At 37.5% G+C, this 21,063-nt stretch overlaps 2 protein-coding genes across 6 annotated transcripts in view; one reads left to right on the plus strand and one right to left on the minus strand.

Moving 5' to 3' along the window:
* Positions 1-1,013: 1,013 nt before the first annotated feature.
* On the minus strand, positions 1,014-13,255 carry coq4 (coenzyme Q4 homolog (S. cerevisiae)). 3 transcript variants are annotated; one of them, XM_048190136.1, is made up of 8 exons: positions 13,130-13,255; positions 9,993-10,139; positions 9,230-9,326; positions 8,990-9,092; positions 8,777-8,906; positions 8,350-8,443; positions 5,313-5,504; positions 1,014-1,365 (listed from the first exon to the last, which is right to left on the minus strand). In XM_048190136.1, coding segments are annotated over exons 1-8 (882 nt in total). In that variant the 5' UTR covers positions 13,248-13,255; the 3' UTR covers positions 1,014-1,364. The 3 variants fall into 3 exon arrangements, with proteins under 3 accessions (XP_048046093.1, XP_048046094.1, XP_048046092.1); XM_048190137.1 differs by lacking the exon at positions 5,313-5,504; XM_048190135.1 differs by lacking the exon at positions 1,014-1,365 and having other exon boundaries at positions 4,936-5,504.
* The window catches only part of traf2b (Tnf receptor-associated factor 2b), a 47,293-nt gene continuing 39,452 nt past the window's right edge, over positions 13,223-21,063 (plus strand). The window contains exon 1 of one of the 3 annotated variants that reach the window (XM_048190125.1): positions 13,223-13,353. The gene's annotated coding sequence lies outside the window, so the exon portion shown is untranslated. Of the gene's footprint in view, positions 13,354-13,380; positions 13,530-18,250; positions 18,400-21,063 lie in introns of those variants that run through there. The other 2 variants (XM_048190126.1, XM_048190128.1) reach the window with 2 other exon arrangements.

Consider the following 21,063-nt stretch of genomic DNA (forward strand, 5'->3'; position numbering starts at 1 on the left):
TGACAACCAAAAAGAATTCCAGTCAGCTCAGGCGGCGCGAGATTCAAGAAGCAGGGAGACGAAACATATAGACCTTATGTAGCCCCGCCCCTTTTCAGCGCTGCGCTCGTTGTCTTTTGACTTCCGGCTTGTATTTCCACAGCTATCTTATGTATTTATGAATGAACGGCTCATTTTAAAATCTTCCCGATCTACTGACATTTGTTAAGACATCTGCTTTACACATAACAACGCTCATGATAACTTTCATTAACTCCACTTCACCAGCTAATTATTCTTCAACAACTATGCCATAGAAATATACAGGGCTACCGCTAAAACGGAAGTTCAAAGACAATATTCTAAAGATGGCGGCGCACGTTTCTCTGGAAAATAAGGTCTATATAGAGCAAATAATAAAAATATTGTCTACCATCAAGGGGCATTGAAGTAAAAGAGTCCTGTACTCACATCGTGAAGCAAACCACCAAAATAACAGCAGAGAATCATTGTGTGTCATTAATCGCCGTTTGTAATCTTCCTATGAAGAGACTGTCGGATCAACGCTCTGCTACATTTCTCTCAGATAAGGTAAATACTTTACACAATCGGCGTCACTGTGATTGTGCATTGTTATTTTGGAGTGACGGTCGTGCGAGAGACGGGTAGATCAGATAGAGTTTGAAAGCTGCTGCCGTCGCTTCTCTATCGTCATCGTGTTATACCCGCCAATAGTGAGCAAGGTGGATAAGCCAGTCTGTGATTGGTTCCCGCAAAAGTGTAACAGCACAGCAGAAATGAATGCACGGGTTTCCAGACTGAGTTGCTGAGCGAAATCAAATCGTCGGCAGATCAGGCTGGGTTTACCCAGACTAATCTACAGCTATTTCTCAAAAGCTGCAAGTATAGGCTAATTTTATACCTTGAGTGTTCAATCAGTTACATCCATAATTGCATATACAACTTTAAATTGTTTAAAGTAAGTTATAGAATTGTTTGAAATGAAACAGAACAGAATGTTAAATGAGTACAACTTTTCAGGAATTTTGATTTTTTTTTAATGTAAAAGAGTCTAATGTACTCCATTCCAAACCAGTATGACTGTTCAGCTACAGTAGAGGAGAAGATTTTCATCAAATAACAACACAAAAGTGTTGCATGTCTTCAGAACACATATATTGCACATGAGTTGTATGGTCCATGGTACTTTGTTGTCAGTTTTGGGAACTCAATAGCCAAAGTCTAATAAATGTATTCTTTTATGTTCCGAAGACAATAAAAAACACATGGTGTAGAAAGTCCTGTGATGTACTGACCACCCTTCCACTGAATATTTTCCTGCCTTTGGTTCGAGATGCCAGGATAAGCTCCAGCACTTCCACAGCCCTTCAGGAGACACGGTATATAGAGAATACACGGATTAATGATTTGGCACAATAGTATTGAAGCTCATAAAGGAAAGCTGAATTTTTTTAAGTCTGTTTACAACCATATTCAAAAAACAATTCTGCTGTGTATAAAAATGGGCATTTAAAAAATACACAGGAAGGGAAACACAAGATAAGAAGAAAAGAAAAGCATGTACAGCCAATTTCAGACCATTGGGGAACACATTGATTTTTTTTTTTTTTTTTTTTTGTAAACAGGCAAAGTGCAAAATAAATTAATAAATTAATTTATATAGTAATAGTAATAGATTGATAAATTAAAAATAATAAATTAAAATATAGTAACTTTTGTTGTTTAACAATGTACACACAATGCATATAATAAGCTATTATGTAATTTCAATGTAATATTTACATTTTCTATTGTGAAACTGTTAATTGTGCCATCATTAGTAAAACAAAAAGTCTTGAAATTCCCAGCACAAATACTGCAGGTCTCTGTCACATTCCAGGAACTTTATGACTACAGCATAAAAAACCAAGCATATTCCAGCTTTGCAACAGATAAATAACTATTTACTCAACACTGCCCAGCAGGCACCTTCAGATTGAGACACTAGAGGGAAGCAGAGGACAATATTCTTTTTCTTCCGGTTCACAATCTGAGAACAGACTTCACTCATGCTGCAGCACATTTGAAATAGATGCAAAATAATACTCAGAAGGATATAGAGAAATTAACGAGAGTAAAATAATATGAAACAAAAATTAAAATATACAAATTACCAAAATACAAAATTGAACAGAGCATTGTATTGAGTAAAAATTAAAGATGCCACATGTACTGGTTAAACTCCAAAGTAAAAGCACCAATGAACACTCAAGAGGCCAGTGCTAATAGAATATTAATACAAATTCAATTTCCAGAAAAGTTGGGTGTCAGGACATTTTGTAAAATGCAATAAAATCAAGAATCTGTGATTTGTTAATTCTCTTCAACATTTATTTAACTGACACAAGTACAAAGAAAAGTTTTCCAATGTTTTCACTGAACAACTTTATTGTATTTTGTAAGTATAAACAAATTTTGATTTTGATGGCTGCAACACACTCCAAAAAAGTTGGGACAAAGGCATGTTTTTCATTGTGACACATCACCTTTCCTTTTAATTTTAATTTTTAAACATTTGGGAATTGAGGATACTAATTGTTGCAATTTGGCAAGTGGAATCTCGCCTGATCCTGAACAGTCTGTGGTCATCGTTGTCTGATTCTCCTTTTCATGATAAGCCATACATTTTCAATAAGAGACAGATCTGGACTGCAGGCAGACAGTCAGGTACATCCACTCTACTGTGCAGAGTGTCTAGAAACTACTCTGTTGTAGCATGTGCAGAATGAGGCCTGGCATTGTCTGGCTTCTCAGGAAAGATGTCATCTTGATAGTAGTATATGTCTCTGTACAATCCCAATATATACGCCTCCACATCAATGATTCCTTCACACATATGCAAGCCACCCATGCTGTTTGCACTGATGCATCTCCATACCATGACAGATGTTTGCTTTTGCACCTGTCGCTGATGAAAATCTGGATGAACTGAGAACTCGTTTTTCCAAAAACAGAACAGCTGAATCTCAGGCCCAGAGAACTCTGCAGCAACTCTGCAATGAACAGATGTATAGATTTCTCCTTGCGTAACAGACATTCGAGTTGCATTTCTTGATGCAGCGTCAGACTGTTAAGTGACAAAGGTTTTCCAAAGTACTCTTGAGCACATGTGGCTATATTTAACACAGCAGCATGACGGTTTCTCATGCAGTGAGTGCTCAAAGGTCATACAATTTCAGCGGAGGTCTCCTGCCTTGCCCTACATGGACTAAGATTTCACTGGATTCCCTGAATCTTTTTACAATATTATGTATGGTAGATGGTTAAAGATTCTCTCATGACATTTGGCACAAAGTGGTGTACCATGACTCATCTTTGCTTCCAAAGACTGAGAAGCTTTTACACCCAAACACGATACCCTCACCTATTACCAATTCATCTGCTAATTGTGGACTGTTTAAAAAAACAGTTTATTATATAATCTTTTCACTTTTATTTTGCCTCAGTCCCAACTTTTTTGGAGTATGCTGCAGCCATCAAAATTTGTTTATATTTACAAAATACAATTAAAGCTGCAAGCAGCGATGAAAGGGCCCTCACACCTGGGGCCACCGCCACCCGGTAGCCCCAGGTGAAAAAAAAGTACATTTCTATAATGTATTTACAGTGCTCTATTTTCGTGCACTAATTTTGTACTTAACATACTAAGAATCCGCCTTAGTACTTCTTAAGATAATCTTAAGAACATCTAAGTGTGCTCAACTGTACTATTTTGAGACAGCATGAAATATGGCAAAGTCATTTCGACGTGCCACACTTCCTGCTGCCAACAGGTAGCGAGGATGTAGATATATTCAGGTCAGGACTCTTACCAAACATGTGAAGTTTGGGGCAGATGGGACATTGTATGCCTGAGTTACAACAACTTCTTTTTTTTTCGTGGCGTTAATTGCATACTTTAGCACTTAGCCAAGTGTTGCATGATTTAACGTGTTTCTAGCATGTTTCGTACTTCATGGCATATTTAAATGTGTTTGTGGGAGTGAATTACAGTGCAAAGCAAGGCATTTCCTGTTGCCAGCAGGTGGCACTATGACTGTTACTGAATATTGCCATATAGATCTCTTCAGGTCATGACTCATAAAACATGTGAAGTTTGGGGCAGATCAGCCATTGTATGCCCGAGTTACAACAACTTCCTATTTCATGGCGAATCACCAGACTTTGTCAGGCCGCCACGGACACGCCCTTCAGCGAAAACTCTAGATCAGGGATGGGCAACTCCGGTCCTGGAGGGCCAGTGTCCTGCAGAGTTTATCTCCATCCCTGATAAAAACTCACTTGCCTATAACTTTCTACTAAAGACCTTGATTAGCTGGTTCAGGTGTGTTTGATTAGGGTTGGAGCTAAACTCTGCTGGGCAGTGGCCCTCCAGGACTGAAGTTGACCATCCCTGCTCTAGATCTTTGCAATTTAACGTCGAAAAGGCCTTTATGATGACCAAATATGATGTTTATCTGATAAAATCTCTAGGAGGAGTTCGTTAAAATACATCTGGAAATAGCAAAAACTGCAAAAATTTTGCATAGAAAACTCAAAATATCTCACTTCCTGTTGGATTTACAGATTTTGCACCCAGGGACTTTTTTGTAGGTATTGGACTGTTACATGTGTCTACTGAATTTCATACTTGTAGGTGGCGCTATCAAGCCATTTTGCCACACTTAATTCTTAAACCCATATCAGATGTAAATTTTCACCACTTCTGATGCGGGAGCAAAGTTTCATGAGTTTTCGAGCATGTTTAGGCCCTCAAAAATGTGATTCATTTCGGAGAAGAAGAATAATTGACTGAGCAATTAAAATAGGGTCCTCACACCATCACACCATTGGTCAGCAAAAACATTGGAAATCTTTTCTTTGTACTTTTGTCAGTTAAAAAAAGGTTCAAGAGAATTAACAAATCACAAATTGTGTTTTTTATTGCATTTTACAAAATGTCCCAACTTTTCTGGAAATGGGGTTTGTATTAATACCCTATAACAAATAGATGTTTACATTTTTTTTTTTATTAAACATCAGTATTAAACAGAATAACTTCCTTCATCTTCTTCCTGAATGAACTAATGAATTCACTATGCTTGCCATAGTATTTTCTCGTTACGTGACATTTATTTTTAGGCATCATTTCCCCTTGTAGGAGGAAGAAGGAAAAGAAAGGTGATCGTTGTTAACAATGGGATGTATGTAGGTTCCTTGTGGGGCTCTACAACAAGCTAAAATTTCCAACAGTTATTTCAGTTAGACAGGTACCGTCTATGAGTAGACCGTACTATGAGTTTGAAGAAGTATTCTTGCTGGATGGGATCAGATTGAGAGGGGGTGGCTCAATGTTCAGCTGGTCTCTGAGTTCATCGAGGTTCTGCTCCCAGCGCCGTTCATAAAAGATGCTCAGAACACATCGGGCACGACTGCCACTGCGCAGAGCCCAAGGTCCCAGAGACTGAACCAGCAACTGTAGACGACTGACTCCAAAAAATATCAAATTTGACACATTTATTCATTACTGTAACATGCTTTTTTATTAAAACAAGTTAAAGGCAATACAACAAATACTATCAAAATTTAAACATTTCTTGCATTACAGTAAATGTGCTTATATGTCATTAAAATTATGATTTTGGGGTGAAATATGATTGTGAAATATGATTGAAAGTTCTTATATTCATGCCAAACATTAAATATTTCCATGGTACATTACCTTTTAGACTAATGCAATGATACCTTAAAATCTAATTAAAATCAAATTAATGTACTAAAATAGCCATCATAATTAATTGCCCAGATACAGAAATATCTTTCTAAGGGTCTTTAGAAAAGACATCTTCTAAATTGGTTTACAGACATAATTTCCTGCATTAGGAGGAAGCAGAAAATTAACAGTAGGATGTATGTAATTTCCTTGTGGTGACATCAGAGCCAGTAAAGTGCTAGGAAGTCATCATAATGAAACCTTTCAAAATGACCATAATGAAACAAGAACTAAACCATAATGACACATGGACATAAGAATGGGAAATACTCAGCGAGGACAAATGTTGGTTGTAATCATGGAAAATTTCAGCAGATTTATGTATTCCTGTTATTTTACAACAACATTTCAATTAATAATTTCACTTCAAAATCAGTCCAAATGATCACTGTGCTATTTGAATACATTTATCTGATTTTAATTTGTTATTGGTTGTACATCTACATAAAGGAATTTTTGTGGTTTCATTACAACTTAAAGAGTTAGTTTACCTAAAATAAATAAATGAAAAAATTCTGTTACCAATTACTCACCCTCATGTCGTTCCAAACCCTTAAAACTTTGGTTTATCTTTAGAACACAAATGAATATATTTTTAATGAAATCTAAAGTCCCCGATATACTTCAAAAGAAATTGAAGAATGAACTGATGTGACATCATTTCGAACAAAATCAGGCCAAAACAAAGTTTGTTTTGTGTTCTTTTTGGAAGTTCGAAACGGCTTGCCAAAGCGAACTTTTAGGAAAAGTTCACTCCAGCGGCAAAACACCTTCGTACTACCAGTGGTCCATGACGATAACGCAATAGGAGGTGTGCGTTGAGGCTCCGCCTTCATTCGCGTGGAACTGTTCTCTGACTCATTTCGTTTGTAGAGTTTGTTGAAGTAAGATCTCCGCGGGTGAAAACATGAACACACTGGATAGCCTTATAGCACAAAATGAAGTTGTGCTTATGATAAAATGAGGCACCTACACCGTTTTTCTATATTTGATACTGTAAAGCTTCTTGCTTTTAAGCAATCTATTGAATGAAGTGCTATAAAAATAAAAGTGACTGGAGTGTTAACTTGCAGAGCTCGTGCTAACATACCAATGTTATTATGATCAGATGCTTTTCTTATGCTTTTTATAAAAAAAGGCTTGCCGTTTTTTCATTTTTGTTGGTTATTTTATTACTGAGTAGAAAGTATACAGCACGTATTTACATATATCTAACTGTCGCACTCAGCAGTGAGGGCGGCGTCAGATGTTCAATTACAGTATATCGCTGGTAACACATTTTGAACTTCGTTTTACTCCTAAACGAAGAACAAATAAGAACTTCGTTTGAAGTATACGGGGGCCTTAAGAGATTTCTGTCCTTCCATTGAAAGTCTATTTACCCATAACTCTGGTCTTCAGATGTTCATCAAAAGATCGCAAAATAAACCCTTATGAATTAAGTGGTTTAATGAAGTGTGAGAACCAGTGAGGTTTATTCTTGCGTGTCAAGCAGTACAGTTGACTTTTGTTTACCATATTTGATGTGCTCTAACTAACATGAACTTACAATGAGCAATACGTTTGTTACAGTATTTATTAATCTTTGTTAAAGGTGCTCTAAATGATGTCACGCGTTTTTAGGCCAAATCATTTTTTGTCACATACAGCAAACATCTCCTCACTATCCACTAGCTGCCTGTCCCCTGAACACACTGTAAAAAACACGGTCTCTGTAGTCGCCACAAGCTCCGAAAACAGCAATAAAAACAAACTGGTGCAGCCTGGACCACAAAACATAATAAACATGCTCCAGCCAATAACTGACAAGAATGATTTTAAATGCGCGTTCATGACTGTTTCAGGAAGCATGGAGGGTAGGGGGAGGAGGAAGAGGAGGGAGGGTCTAGCTAGCCTCTGTTTTGTTTGACAACACTTTGAACGTCAACAGGAAGTTACTCCACCCAGGATCACTTAGAGCAACTTTAATGTTAGTTAAAAATATAGTCATTCTTTGTTTGTTCATGTTAGTTTACAGTGCATTAACAAATGTTAACAAATTTAACTTTTGATTTTTAACAATGTATTAGTAAATGTTGAAATTAACATTAACTAAGATAACTAATAAATGCTGTAGAAACATTGTTCACTCTTAGTTAATATTAACTAAAGTAGTTCACTAATGTTAACTAATGAAACCTTATTGTAAAGTGTTACCAAAATATCTTAATTTGTGTTTCGAAGATGAACAAAAATCTTTGGAACGACATGAGTAATTCATGACAAAATTTTAATTTTGGGGGGAAAAAATCTCTTCAGAGAAAAAAGCACTTCAGACCTCTAACTTTCGGTCAGTTTCCACAGACAATAATGTTGACTCCCAATAATGTTAATCGCTTTGACAGTAACACACTTACAATGGAAGTCTATAGGACAAATAATTCTGGAGGGCTTATGTTAACAATTAAAGCACTTATGTTAATAATTATTACTTTTATTAATATTAATAATTGACAACATGTACAGTTGCTGTCCACACAGCTAGAAAATTTGTAATGAACTCAGAACATTGAACTCACCTGACAGACAATCGGAGGGGTCCAAGCGTTGCCCCAAGAACACACATGGGCAGGCCAGTCTGTGCAGCTTCAAACCATTTCACAGCAACCTCACCTGTGGGTAAAGAACAGCAAGAAAATCTTTCAAAAGATGAAAAATTCATTCTATTATTTGAAGCTTCCAGCATTTGTGTTGTGTACTGGCTGTCAGCCTGGAATATGGCTAATGGATGGTAAAGATCACAAAAAGAGATTTTATTGATGATGATCTAGGGAGCTCAATGTACCTCAGTGGCAAAACAGCTCCAATACAGCATTTTATTTACATAAAACCAAAAGCCTAAAACCTGAACTTACCTAAAACCTCTAAGGGGATGCATACAATAGATCAAATCTCTAAACACCTGTAAAAGTGGACATGTTTTGTGTTATCGTACAAAACTCTCACCAAGCATATTGGTGGGCATACCAAGCAAGGTATGCAACAGGTCATGGACTTCACGATATCGTTGCATGACATACGCTAGCTCTTCATTGTCAACAAACTTCACATCAGCCCTGGAGTCGGGGGTGACTCTCTGAAAAAAGGTGAGATGACAATGGTTAATTTGGCCTATTCGCAAATGTTACATGAAAATGTGTGTTTTTTCATTTGTCTTACATTTTCTTCTAAAAAACGGAGATACTCTCTTCCTAAAGTCCCATCTGGCAAAGCTGACATTTGTGTGAGGTCTAATGTAGATAAGCGGATCCTTGGACGCTCTCTAGAGACAAAATTTGAACACAAAGGTGCAGTATTAAAGTAGTATGGATTACCAAGGAGATTTGATGTCCGTTATGGATGATGATAATGTGCCATAAACAGTTTTAACAGTAGTCAAAGAAAACAAATGTGACATACACAAGAATAGTGCAACCTTCAGAGTCATTTTTCATCCGATCTCTTAACTTGATCAGGGCCTGGTGCCCTGTGGTTTCCCCGAGCACAGCAACCATATCTGTTTCGGTAAAATATGTTAATATACATGCAAGTATTGAATCATGGGGATTACAGTAATTCCAGTTCACATGATTTAGGAAATACCATCCACAAAAAACACCTTTCAACCTTTTCAAAGGCTACTGGGGAGTGATGTTTGGTTACATAAATGGCATGCTTACTGCCAACAATATGCTTATCCACAGAAAGCGTCGCAAATTTCCACAGAATTGGAATATCCGTCATACAATGTTCTACACATTACCCATCTCTTGTGTTTGTATATTAAATTTGTATATTGTCACTTTGAATGTACATTCAGTATAGGTACCAATAAAATGTCTCCCCATTCTACCATATTTAAATCCATTCCACAGAATGGATTCTGCAGGTTTTCCCTCAAAAAGGTCTGCAGATTCCATCTGGGTCTGGTGGTGTGTCAATTGCTAACATCACTGTAGCATTTCAGGTTCAAGACTCAGGGCACCCAGAAAATGAATGAAAATGAATGACAAAGTGTTGTTTTTGTTATTAAGTATTGATTTCACCAAAAAACTGTGGACTTTCCACCTACCAAGACTGAAAAAGAAACTAACTAGCTGTTCTTTACAGAAAGAGTGATCAAGAAGCCTGATATGCAGTCATCACTATAGGTTGACATCATGCAGGGTTATTACAGCCTCACCATGTCTGTAGGGATTCTTTAGAGCAGCCACTCCAGAACCTACAGCCAAAATAGCCTTTTGGACAGAGCTTGTTGGGATGTGGCTTGGATACAACCTTCCATCGTACTGCTGTGAGTCTGAGCTTGTGTACTGCTGTCCGGTGAGTACTGAGTACAGGAGAGAGAGAGAGATAGAGAGAAAGAGTGATGACTCTGAAGTTGAACAAATCCTGAGACAGTGATCATAGTTAACAGACTCAAGTACTCTAAATCCATAGTCCTGTCATTAAGTATCATGCCTGCAACTTTACTGTTGTCATTGACATGAAGCTTAAACTTCTCAGAAACCTACTTGCTGCTGAGGGTACATGGTATGCCCTAAAGAGTTACAGGTTGTAACAGATTACATTTCAAACCAAATTCAAAAGAAGGGGGAAAAACATATATTTTGTAGAAAGAAAATAAAGCCCATTTTAAAACAATTAATTTTTTTACATAGTAAAATAATTTTCATAACAATTAGTATATCCTCCAAATGTCATTACTGTAATGTGTCTGGATGTTTCTTTTTTTAAATGATTTTAATTTTTCTCAATAATTTGCATTACTTTCCAGTTACTGTAATGCAATAATGATAATCTTCCTCTTCCTCTCAACTTTTTTCAAAATTGAGCTTATATATTTTTTTAATTTCTTATTTTTCTTGTCAGGAAAATAATGACACTACACAAAAAAATCTTAATGGTCCACATCATCATTTCTTATTTTATTTTTTGATTTTGGTTAAATAATGACCCAGGCGTCTTCTTGACACACACAAAAAAGGTATCTGTCTCATATTCAAAATAAGATGTTGGTCGGTTACCATTTGGCTTGCTTAGTTGGGGACACTTAATATTCAGTAATATTACTGATTTGGCATCACTGTTTTCTGCAGAGATGCTTATAGCTGAATTGAACTCATTTCATAATTGTAGAACTTTACACAGTTATTGAACCGAGTCGAATCAACACTGAACTGACTAATGAATAATGACACTATTGTCTTTTTTAGCAGAGACTGTGTCTGTTCCCCAAACTAGTAAATACGAAAAACTCCTGAACCCATTTAAGTGTAATTATTTAATTGATGTTCAACAAATAAAAAAAGAATAGAGATAAAAATGATAAAGCTTGATTTGCTGAATATTAGATCATTTTCTAGAAAAGCTCTGTTTGTAAATCATATAATCACACACATACCATAACATAGATGTGCTCTGTTTGACAGATACCTGGCTAAAACCAGATGATTACATTACTTTAAATGAGTTTACCCCCTAAGATTACGGTTATAAACATGAGCCTCATCTGAAGGGCAAATGGGGATGTTGCGCTGCAATTTAATATTTTCAGTATTACTCATACGTCTTACTCAGTATAATACTTTTGAAGTGATGGTGTAATGTTTATGCAACATTATCTAGTGTAAGTAATAAATACTTTTTGAATTTTGTACTGGTTATACAGGCCAACAGGGCACCATAGAGACTTAGGAACTCAAAATCTTCATGGACAAAAAGTGCATCCCAAAACTTTGCATGACTTATAAAAATGAGTCAGTTACATCAGAGGTAATTTAAGTTTCAAATTAAATTGTTTTCTGTATAAATATATATTTTTTAGAAAATTGTTTTGATGATTCACAGATTTATTGGTGTTGTGAGGTATGACTATTTCCTAGTTGAATTGACTAGCATTTCCCAAAAACACTGTAACTCCAAACAGATCATAGAAACCACTGGCACCAAGTGTCATTATGATATACTTGGCCTTACAATGCTTTTGGGAAATGCAGCCTAGTCTGTTTTACCGAGCTACACTTTGGATTAAAAAAACAAATCCCTTGTAGTATAGTAAATAAAACACTTTGAAAACTTTTTTAATTCTTATAATTCAAAGTTTTCTTGAAAAGGTAAACTCTAGTATGATTACAGGTAGCTTTATATTAAAAAATGGATGTCTGCAGTATGCGTTCTGTATTAGGGTGGTAATGTGTTAACTTTTTTGAGGATCAAATTACAAAGTTATGTTGGAACACTTAGCAACAAATTTCTCAACAGAATTCATGGATTCTTTTCAGAAGCATGTGATGACACATTTCCGCAAATATTAACATTCTAAATCTAGCAAAGTTTTTAATATTTTCATTTTTCATTTTGTAATGTACAATTATAAGACTACACGTGTGTTGTTTTACATCATTGTTCCACACCTGTATGCATTTCCTCTGCAGAACACAAAAGAAGATATTTAATTTTGAAGAATGCTGGTAAAAGTTTGGGTGTGACTTCCTCTGGATGGACAAACACCACAGACCTTTCTCAAATATCTTCTTTTATTTTCCTCATAAGAAAGACACACATACAGGAAAGTCATGGAAACGCAAAACATTTTTTTTTTTTCCTTTTGATGTTAGAACAATTTGTTATGGTCTCCAATTAACCATAGACGTTTCCCCACCTACAACAAGAGACAGGCGTTGCTATAAACCGAAGCAAGTACCAAGGAAATATTAAGTCATTAGGAGATGAACAAAAATAAACGAATAAAATAGCTTAATGAAATCATTAAAAAAACCTAAAACATTACATTAAAAATCAGACATTTGCTTTTTAGATATTTGTAAACCAACGGCAGAACCAGCACAGATCGCTCAACACGTTTATATTCTATAACCGTGAAAATATAACATTTTTAGCTATAAGCGACGATCGCGCGAATGGTCTTAAAAGATAACTATCAAACAGCATGACAGACGTGGTCGTGCATATGCGGTTTGTTAGATGAAATAAATTATATGGTGCTAGCCGTCAACTGGTGTAGTTTAATCGGTACGATGCAGTTTAAAGCTGTCGCTTGTTGACATGAAAGGCAACCCCAAACACTGCATTTCAACTAGTACATTTTGTAGACGATCAAGTAAGTTGTGCTGGATGACAGACTGACCAGCATATTGTTGATCTAAACGCTTTCACAGTACTGCTTAGCCAGTGAGCTACTTGCAAGGTCAGACATTTTTGCAATAAAACACGCTTGCTACCCCATTACACCGTGCAATTTAACAGACTGCATTTAACTATGGACGTAGTTGAACTCTAAAAACGTATTAAAAATACCTCCATATGAACGTCGACAATAATATCCTCGAGAGGTTTTTAAAATACTAAGGAAAGAACCCGGGAGATACCGCATCATGGTTTGCAGGGGTTTTACTGTCTGCTTGCTTGTCACCATTGGCTTATGCGCACCGTGGGCGTGACTTTATAGGGCACAGCTATTTGTTCATAGCAAGAACACTGACGGTTAGTTTTTTTCCCCCACAGTATTTGGTAGTATTTTGGTGAGTAACTTTTACATCTTTTCTTGGTTGATTCTGTATTCACGTTGAGCGTATAGTGTGCCGAAATCGCGACAGTGTAGTTGGACAGTGTGTGCGCAAACTCAAGCCAGTTGCCATTTTACTCTCTCACTCGGAGAGTCAGGAAGCAGTCTTGATACACTGCTTTCAACTGCTAGGTCAGTTTTTTAAAAATTGGTTTATATGGTTTTTGTCGTAGCTATAAAGGCACTTAATAAATATAATATCTAGTATAATACGTTGGTTTTGATTATTAATACCGTTGAATGGATTAGTAGTTGCAACATATTTTGTTTAAACCAAGGTGAACACTCGCAGGCTACAATTGAGGCCTACACTAGATGACTTTTGACAAACACGGGATTATTTGGTGCGAGATGATTTAAACTGAATAAGGTTGGCGGTTTAAAGTTGCGCAAAATGTCTCAGTTGATATGTGGAGCTGATCATACTTCCTACTTTAACAGAGCTTCAGATAATAAAAGGATTAAAATGGAAGGTTTGAAGTTAATAACTAAAAGCAAATTGCAACTGGTAAAAACAGTTCTAAAAAGTGTTATTTATGTGTTTACTTTTTTTTTCTTCCATTGAACACAATATATTCTATTTTTAAGCAACTTATATTTGGAACAGTAGTAAGTCAGGTTAAATAATTAAATAAGATAAATAACTAAATTCTAAAATAACTTGCAAATGATAACACAAATACAATTTTTCATTGTCAGTTTGGTAATAATGAATGAACATGTTAACTAATGAAGCCTTATGTGTTACTGAACAATAACAAATTGTTCAGAACATCAGAACATTTTCAATTATTATAGGGCAAGTTGTAGTCCATTAAACTAGATGAGTAAAGTTCATAGACAAACTTTAAGTTGGCTTGAAAAAGCCTAGCCAGAAAGTTTGGAGTAGTTTTAAAAGCTTTTCAGTTTGAAATAGTTTCAGTTTGGTAGTTTAAAAGATAGATAGATAGATAGATAGATAGATAGATAGATAGATAGATAGATAGATAGATAGATAGATAGATAGATGGTTGCTAAGGTGTTGCTATGCGGTTGCTAGGGTATTTGGGGTGGTTGCTAAGGTGTTGCTATGCGGTTGCTAGGGTATTTGGGGTGGTTGCTAAGGTGTTGCTATGCAGTTGTTAGGGTACTCAGGGTGGTTGCTAGAGTGTTGCTATGTGGTCGCTAGGGTACTCAGGAATATACACTACAGTTTACTGTAGTAAAAAATAAAGTATACTACAGTATTTATTACAGTTTATCAGTTCACTGTAGTTAATATTACAGTATGCTGAAGGATTCTTTACCAAACTGTTGTAAATACTATAATTTATATAGTATACTACAATTTACCATATTAGTATGGTTCAAAAACACTATTTACTATAGTATTTTTTCACCTCGGACCTATTGGTAAAGTCATCGCGTCACTGCAGCGGCCATTAGAAGCTCTGGTTCCTATAGAAACAGTCAGACCCGCGCTTCCCATAGAGACGGTGCATGCGCAATAGCTTGAGCTAGCCTGAAAAATGCAGTTTTTTGTCATAATTCGAGTGTCTAGAAACAAAATTTTAGACAGTTGTTGTCAGATTTAATTGGTGATTTCAAATATGAAATTTAGTCAAAGCTTGGCGAACAGCTTTGAAGAATTTGATGTTTCCCCATTCAAAGAGATAGGAGCTGCTCTTGCATGCCTGAGAGGCTTTTCAAAGATGGCTGCCGAGTGAAATGACTTGTCTTAAAGGGACTTTGGTATGAGTGTGTGAATGAGTGTGTGTGTGTGTGTGTGCATTTTTGTGACATATCAGGACACAAATGTGTATAATGACATGGGTATGACATAGGTATTACAAGAAGAGTTGACTTATGAGGACATTTGTCCCACATGTCCCCACTTTTCAAAAGGCTTATAAATCATACAGAATGAGTTTTTGTGAGAAAGTTAAAATGTGCACAGTTTCCTGTGATGGTTAGGTTTAGGGGTAGGGGTAGTGTAGGAGGATAGAAAATACGGTTTGTACAGTATAAAAACCATTACGCCTATGGAATGTCCCCACAATTCACAAAAACAAACATGTGAGTGTGAGTATGTGAGTGTGATTGAGGGAGTGAGTGTGTAAGTATGCACGTGTGAGTAAGTGAGTGTGTGAGAGTTAGTATTGTAAGTGTGAGTGAGTGTGTGAGAATTAGGGGTGGGAATTACAGGGTACCTCACGATACATGGCTCACAATAATGATAATATTGGGATTTTGCGATAATCGATATCTATATAATCCTATAATGATACATCATGATATCTGTCTATCAAAACAAAATGCCAGTGAACAGGTTAAGTGCAGGTTTTCTCTCTTTATTCACAAAACAGATAAATCCGATCTTCGGTTCCCACGCTATGTGCAGATTTAATTGGGTTCAAGTCACCGAAAGCAACAAATATGAGGTGCATTTTATTGACCATCAGCTAATTTCAAAATCAAATACTGCAATAGGAGAGAGCGGCAACAGCACTGGTAAGGTGTCATTACTTTAACTCTCACACGTTTCAGTTTTAGTATTTTTGGGAGAAGTAAAATTTACATATGGAGCTTCAACAACCAGATGCATTTAGACTGATGCATATACAGTTTGACTGGAATGCATCCCAGACCACCTCCTGGGGTCTGTTCTTTGTACATTGCTTAATACATCTGAGATGATTTGACAAATGCTAGATCTTCTAATTGTGATAACTGAACTCAAGATTACTGCGCGTTCTCGTGTTCCCTGAAAAGGGTAGATGTATCGATACTCAAACCACGATCAGCAATGCAGCGATTGGCTAGAGTCAAGATGGCAATGTGACATCATATATTTAAAAAAAAAAAACACCTGATGAAAAACTTGACGAATTTTATAAACATTTATAAGGAAACAGCCATACGAATAAAATGACAGAAGAACGACATAAATGCTATAATAGATAAATGAAATGTGCACTGTTTTTAAAAAAATGATTACCCAATTATTTAGGCTATATTCACGATTTCTAGTATTTGTACAGGCATTTTTTATTTCAATGTTGTAATTAGCAATTAATTTACCTTTGAAACAGATTTGACAGCATTAAAGTTTCTTAAGGGTCAAGATCAAGTTATCTGCATCTCCTGCGCTTCAATAAGCTACTCCCATAGTAGCTGTCGCGATTCAAATTAATGCACGCACAGCATAGACTATCTGTTCATCATGTGTGTGAAACTCCAATAAAATTATTAGGTAATTATTTTTTTCCTCACGATTGAATCTCTCAATGAGTAAAACTGGCTGTGTCTATTATGATATACTACACAACATTATAATATTTACAAATTTATTTTTAAATCATTATTGTCTCTGGTTTACATTAGGGTACTCTTGTGGGAAAGTAGCAGTGGGTGGGACAAACTTTGAGCATCACTTCCGCTTAAAAAGATGCAATCTAATCCTGTTTGTGAAATAAGCCTGCTCCCGAGCAGGTTTAAGCTTACGGACCTGTTGCTATGACAGCAAGTCCAGGATGAGCATTGAAGAACCAAACAATCCAAGATAGTACCAAATCGTCATCAGTCAAATCCAGCTAACTGAGTTAGCAATGTATGAAGAACGGGGCCCTGAAGTGGTTTGAGCGATCGGATTTAAATCCATCTCAAATGCGTTTCGGAGAGCATTTAGAGTTTAGACCTGGTCTTTTCACGATTGGATAGCTATCCGATCAGAGAAAATGCATGAAGTGACCAGGTGCAAACAGACCCTTTGACGTTCTTCACTGAGCGCTTGCATAGATATACACGGGAGCGTTCGAAAGCAGGCATCTATCAGCGGATCCCTAATATATGCTTTCAAACGCTCTTATGTATATCTAAGTGCTCGGTGAAGAACGTCAAAGATGTCTTCGTTTGTCATAAAAGTTGTGTAAAAGTGTGTCAAGACTTTGAACTTAAACATGGCTGGGGCATCTATTTTACTCACACTGCTGTTGTCACGCTGGGTTGCAGGAAGGCAGACACAGATGAAGATAACAAATGCAAATACTAGTTTAATGAAGACTCCAACGGGCAGAAAAGCAGGTGCAACACAACATGCATGTATGGTGATCAGACAAAGAACTGAATATACACAAAGGGAAATTGACTAATGACTTGCAGCTGTGATGGTGGTTAGTGTCCATGGTGATTGATGAGTGGCAGGAACATGGAACAAGGAAGCACACATGACGACAGAACCAAAACAAACAGAACCTGAGGGTGACTGTGACGTTACATCCCCCCCCCCGGAGGGGGTTCTGGAGGTGGGCGAGGTGATGGTGACGAAGGAGTGGTGAAGGGAGGATGACAATCCCCTGGCGGCGTAGGTGGTAAACAGCTGATGGCACAGACCCAGAGCTCCCCAGTGCTGATAGCCTGCGGAGGAGATGAGGGAGGGAGGAGTCCAGATGGTGATGTGGCTGACGACAGCTGGGGGACGACCGACGGAGGCGTGGCCGATGGATCCGCAGGCGCAGACGGAGAGGTATTGAAGACCCAGGTACTGGAGACCCAGGCGATGCCGCGGCAACGACCGGAGTTGCCAGAGTACCCGAGGGCTGAGGTGGATTCTGAGGTGCAGCGGATGGACCGCAAGTCCGAGTCCTGAGCCAGGACGATCACTCTAGCCCTATCGTCCATTGTGGGCGGTCTGATCATCTGTCACGCTGGGTTGCAGGAACGCAGACACAGATGAAGATGAAGATAACAAATTCAAATACTAGTTTAATGAAGAATCCAACGGGCAGAAGAGCAGGTGCAACACAACATACATGGACGGTGATCGGACAAAGAACTGAACACAAACAGGAACTGATATACACAAAGGGAGATTAACTAGTGACATGCAGCTGTGATGGTGGTTAGTGTCCATGGTGATTGATGAGTGGCGGGAACATGGAACAAGGAAGCATGTATGACGACAGAACCAAAACAAACAGAACCTGAGGGTGACTGTGACAGCTGAATGCCATCCTGTTAAAGGGTAGTTTACTTATGTTCACATTTCCCCTCATTCATTCATGTGTTGAGCGCTGCCTTGAAGTAGTGACGCTTTGAGCAGAGAAATCTATTTATAGCGCCTTGTTTTATTAATTAAAATATTGATTTTTGGCGCAGCGTATCGGTTCTCATGTTGCACAGAAAAGGACGAAAATATATCGCCATATTGATATTTTGTCCCACCCCTAGTGAGTATGTGAGTGTATATGTGAGTGTGTGAGTAAGTATGTATGTGAGTGTGTGAGAGTGAATAAGTGAGTGTGTGAGTATGTGAGTGAGTGAGTGTGTGAGTGGTTGAATTTATGAGTTTATAAGTTTAAATTGCTTTAGAATGTAGGGGTGTAACGATACACAAAACTCATGGTTCGGTATGTACCTCGGTTTTGAAGTCATGGTTCGATAATGGTTCCGTACAGCAGGTGGGGACAAAACTAAACATAAAACTCCTTTTTTTTTTATTAAACAGTGGTTTACTGAACAAACTGCATTTTTGTCTTTGTATTAAATTAAATTATAACTAAAAGTTTCTTAAGGATAAAAAAAATGATCTCTGATAATGTTATAAACTATGTAGGGAGCCCTTACTTGAACATTATGCTACTATAATATTAAAGGTTAACAACTGAGCTTAAACTATTAGCCTAAATTCAGTTGCTTTTTATTTTTAGATAAAATAATCATCACTCAAATAACAAGTTGTAGGCCTATGCAAACATGTAAGCTGCACTTAAGGCAGTTTTTGCATTAACTTCTAAATATTTTTACTCCAATTCGTTGTTGAAATATAATCATTTCTACATAGTGGCTGTCATTTTCAACAGATTTATTTAAACATACATTATATAGGACATCACTAAAAGGTTAAGTAAAATATAATGATTATATAGGCTAATACAGTGCATATATTAAAGGTGTTCTATGTAAGTTTTTGACTGTACTAAAACATAAAAATACCATATGTTTGCAGATATTTATTAAACATGCTTAGTTCACATACTGGTTTCTCTGAAAACCATTGCTGCAGCCAGTTATTTTACTTGGAAATTTGTGTTCCGTGTCGAAATTTCTGTTTTTTTTTTTTTTGGTTTGTGCAAGACCGCACATTGCCAATTTACCCAATAGTATTTCGCCACCCCAGGTTGCCAGTTGGCGGAAAACACATGCAGCAAATTGCAGCCATGGAAGCCAGCGAACAAACTGGGTCAGAGATCGCAGATTCTACCTGACCTAAAAAGCCTTAGGACTAAAAATCTAAAAATCTCTATGAACCGGAGCATATTAAAACCACAGACTGTAAAAAAAATATGGACGTAGCGTCCGTGACGTCACCCATAGAGTTCTGAACAGCAGTTTTGACGCCTAAATGAGGCCGCGGCCATCTTAGCTGCGCGTCACCGCACGTCACTCCCGGATAACTGAAAATGGGCAAAGAGGCGGGGAGGTGGTTTGAGCTGATATGACTGGTTGCTGAAACCACGCCTGCCTAGCTCGACGTGACCATGTTAGCAGCAAAGGAGCTATATATCTATCTAAGATACGATCTAAAATATTAATGAAGATAAGTTTTATCATCAGAACGTTCTAAAGGTTTACTGTCAATCTACGGTGTTTTTTAAGATATAGATGCTCCAACAGCAGTAGTGTTGGTTGTGCAAATAACAACATGGAAAATCAAATGGGACTTCATACCTTTATAATGAAATAGAGATCGCGAGATGAATCCAATCCGTGGCACTTGGGTAAAATATGAATGTCCATTGCAAAACAAAAAAACATGTCACATTTCTTCTGAATGATCTGCTCTCTGTCATCGTTCTTCAAGAAAGGATGCAATCTGAGCAGCGATCGTATCTAACAAACAAATGAGCCTGTGTCCAAAGTATATTTTTTTAAAAAAAATTTAAAAACCGAACTGGAACGCAGCCTTATTTGTGCATCCTCGTTTCCTTTCCTCGCTTCCTTTCCTCGCGTCTTAGCTCCACCCCTTCAGGATGCGAGGGAAGGACGCAAGGAAAAGATGCGAGGATGGAGGAATTGAATCAAGTGAAATGATATATCCTCGCTCTCTTTAGCGTCACTTCAAAGCGTCATCAGTTGCACTCGAGGAATCTATCCACATGTTGTTAAAGTTTGGTTATTTAAAAAATTATAATAAATATTAATAAAGCAACCCAGCCAACATTTGTATGTGGGGCCCATATGGGTATGAAATGGGCTGAAAAATGGGCCCTATGTAGGATTGTCCGCGGGTTCCATAATGGCCCCATGTTAACTGCCCACATGGATTTCATGCAGGATTGCACCTGCCTCTAGGTGGGCCCCAAGTGGGCAACTTGTGCAAGACCCATCTCGGTCCCAGCTTTAACCCAGACACTATTTTTATGTGGGGCCCATGTGGGTTTGAAATGGGCTGAAAAATGGGCTCTATATGGGATTGTCCGTGGGTTCCATAATGGCCCCATGTTAATTGCCCACATGGATTTCATGCAGGATTGCACTTGTCAATAGGTGGGCCCCAAGTGGGCAACTTGTGCAAGACCCATCTCGGTCCCAGCTTTAACCCAGATACTACTTTTATGTGGGGCCCATGTGGGTTTGAAATGGGCTGAAAAATGGGCTCTATATGGGATTGTCCGTGGGTTCCATA

This window comes from Megalobrama amblycephala, linkage group LG4 (assembly GCF_018812025.1).
Source record: "Megalobrama amblycephala isolate DHTTF-2021 linkage group LG4, ASM1881202v1, whole genome shotgun sequence".
Classification (NCBI taxonomy): Eukaryota; Metazoa; Chordata; class Actinopteri; order Cypriniformes; family Xenocyprididae; genus Megalobrama; species Megalobrama amblycephala.

Excerpts from the sequence above, each read along its gene's own strand:
- coq4 (XM_048190136.1), bottom strand. The coding sequence starts at position 13,247 with ATGGTGACAAGCAAGCAGACAGTAAAACCCCTGCAAACCATGATGCGG. Across the intron at positions 10,140-13,129 it reads TTGTCGACGTTCATATGGAG|TACTCACCGGACAGCAGTAC; the intron begins GTATTTTTAATA and ends TCCTGTACTCAG. Across the intron at positions 9,093-9,229 it reads GAAGGTTGCACTATTCTTGT|AGAGCGTCCAAGGATCCGCT; the intron begins GTATGTCACATT and ends TTTTGTCTCTAG.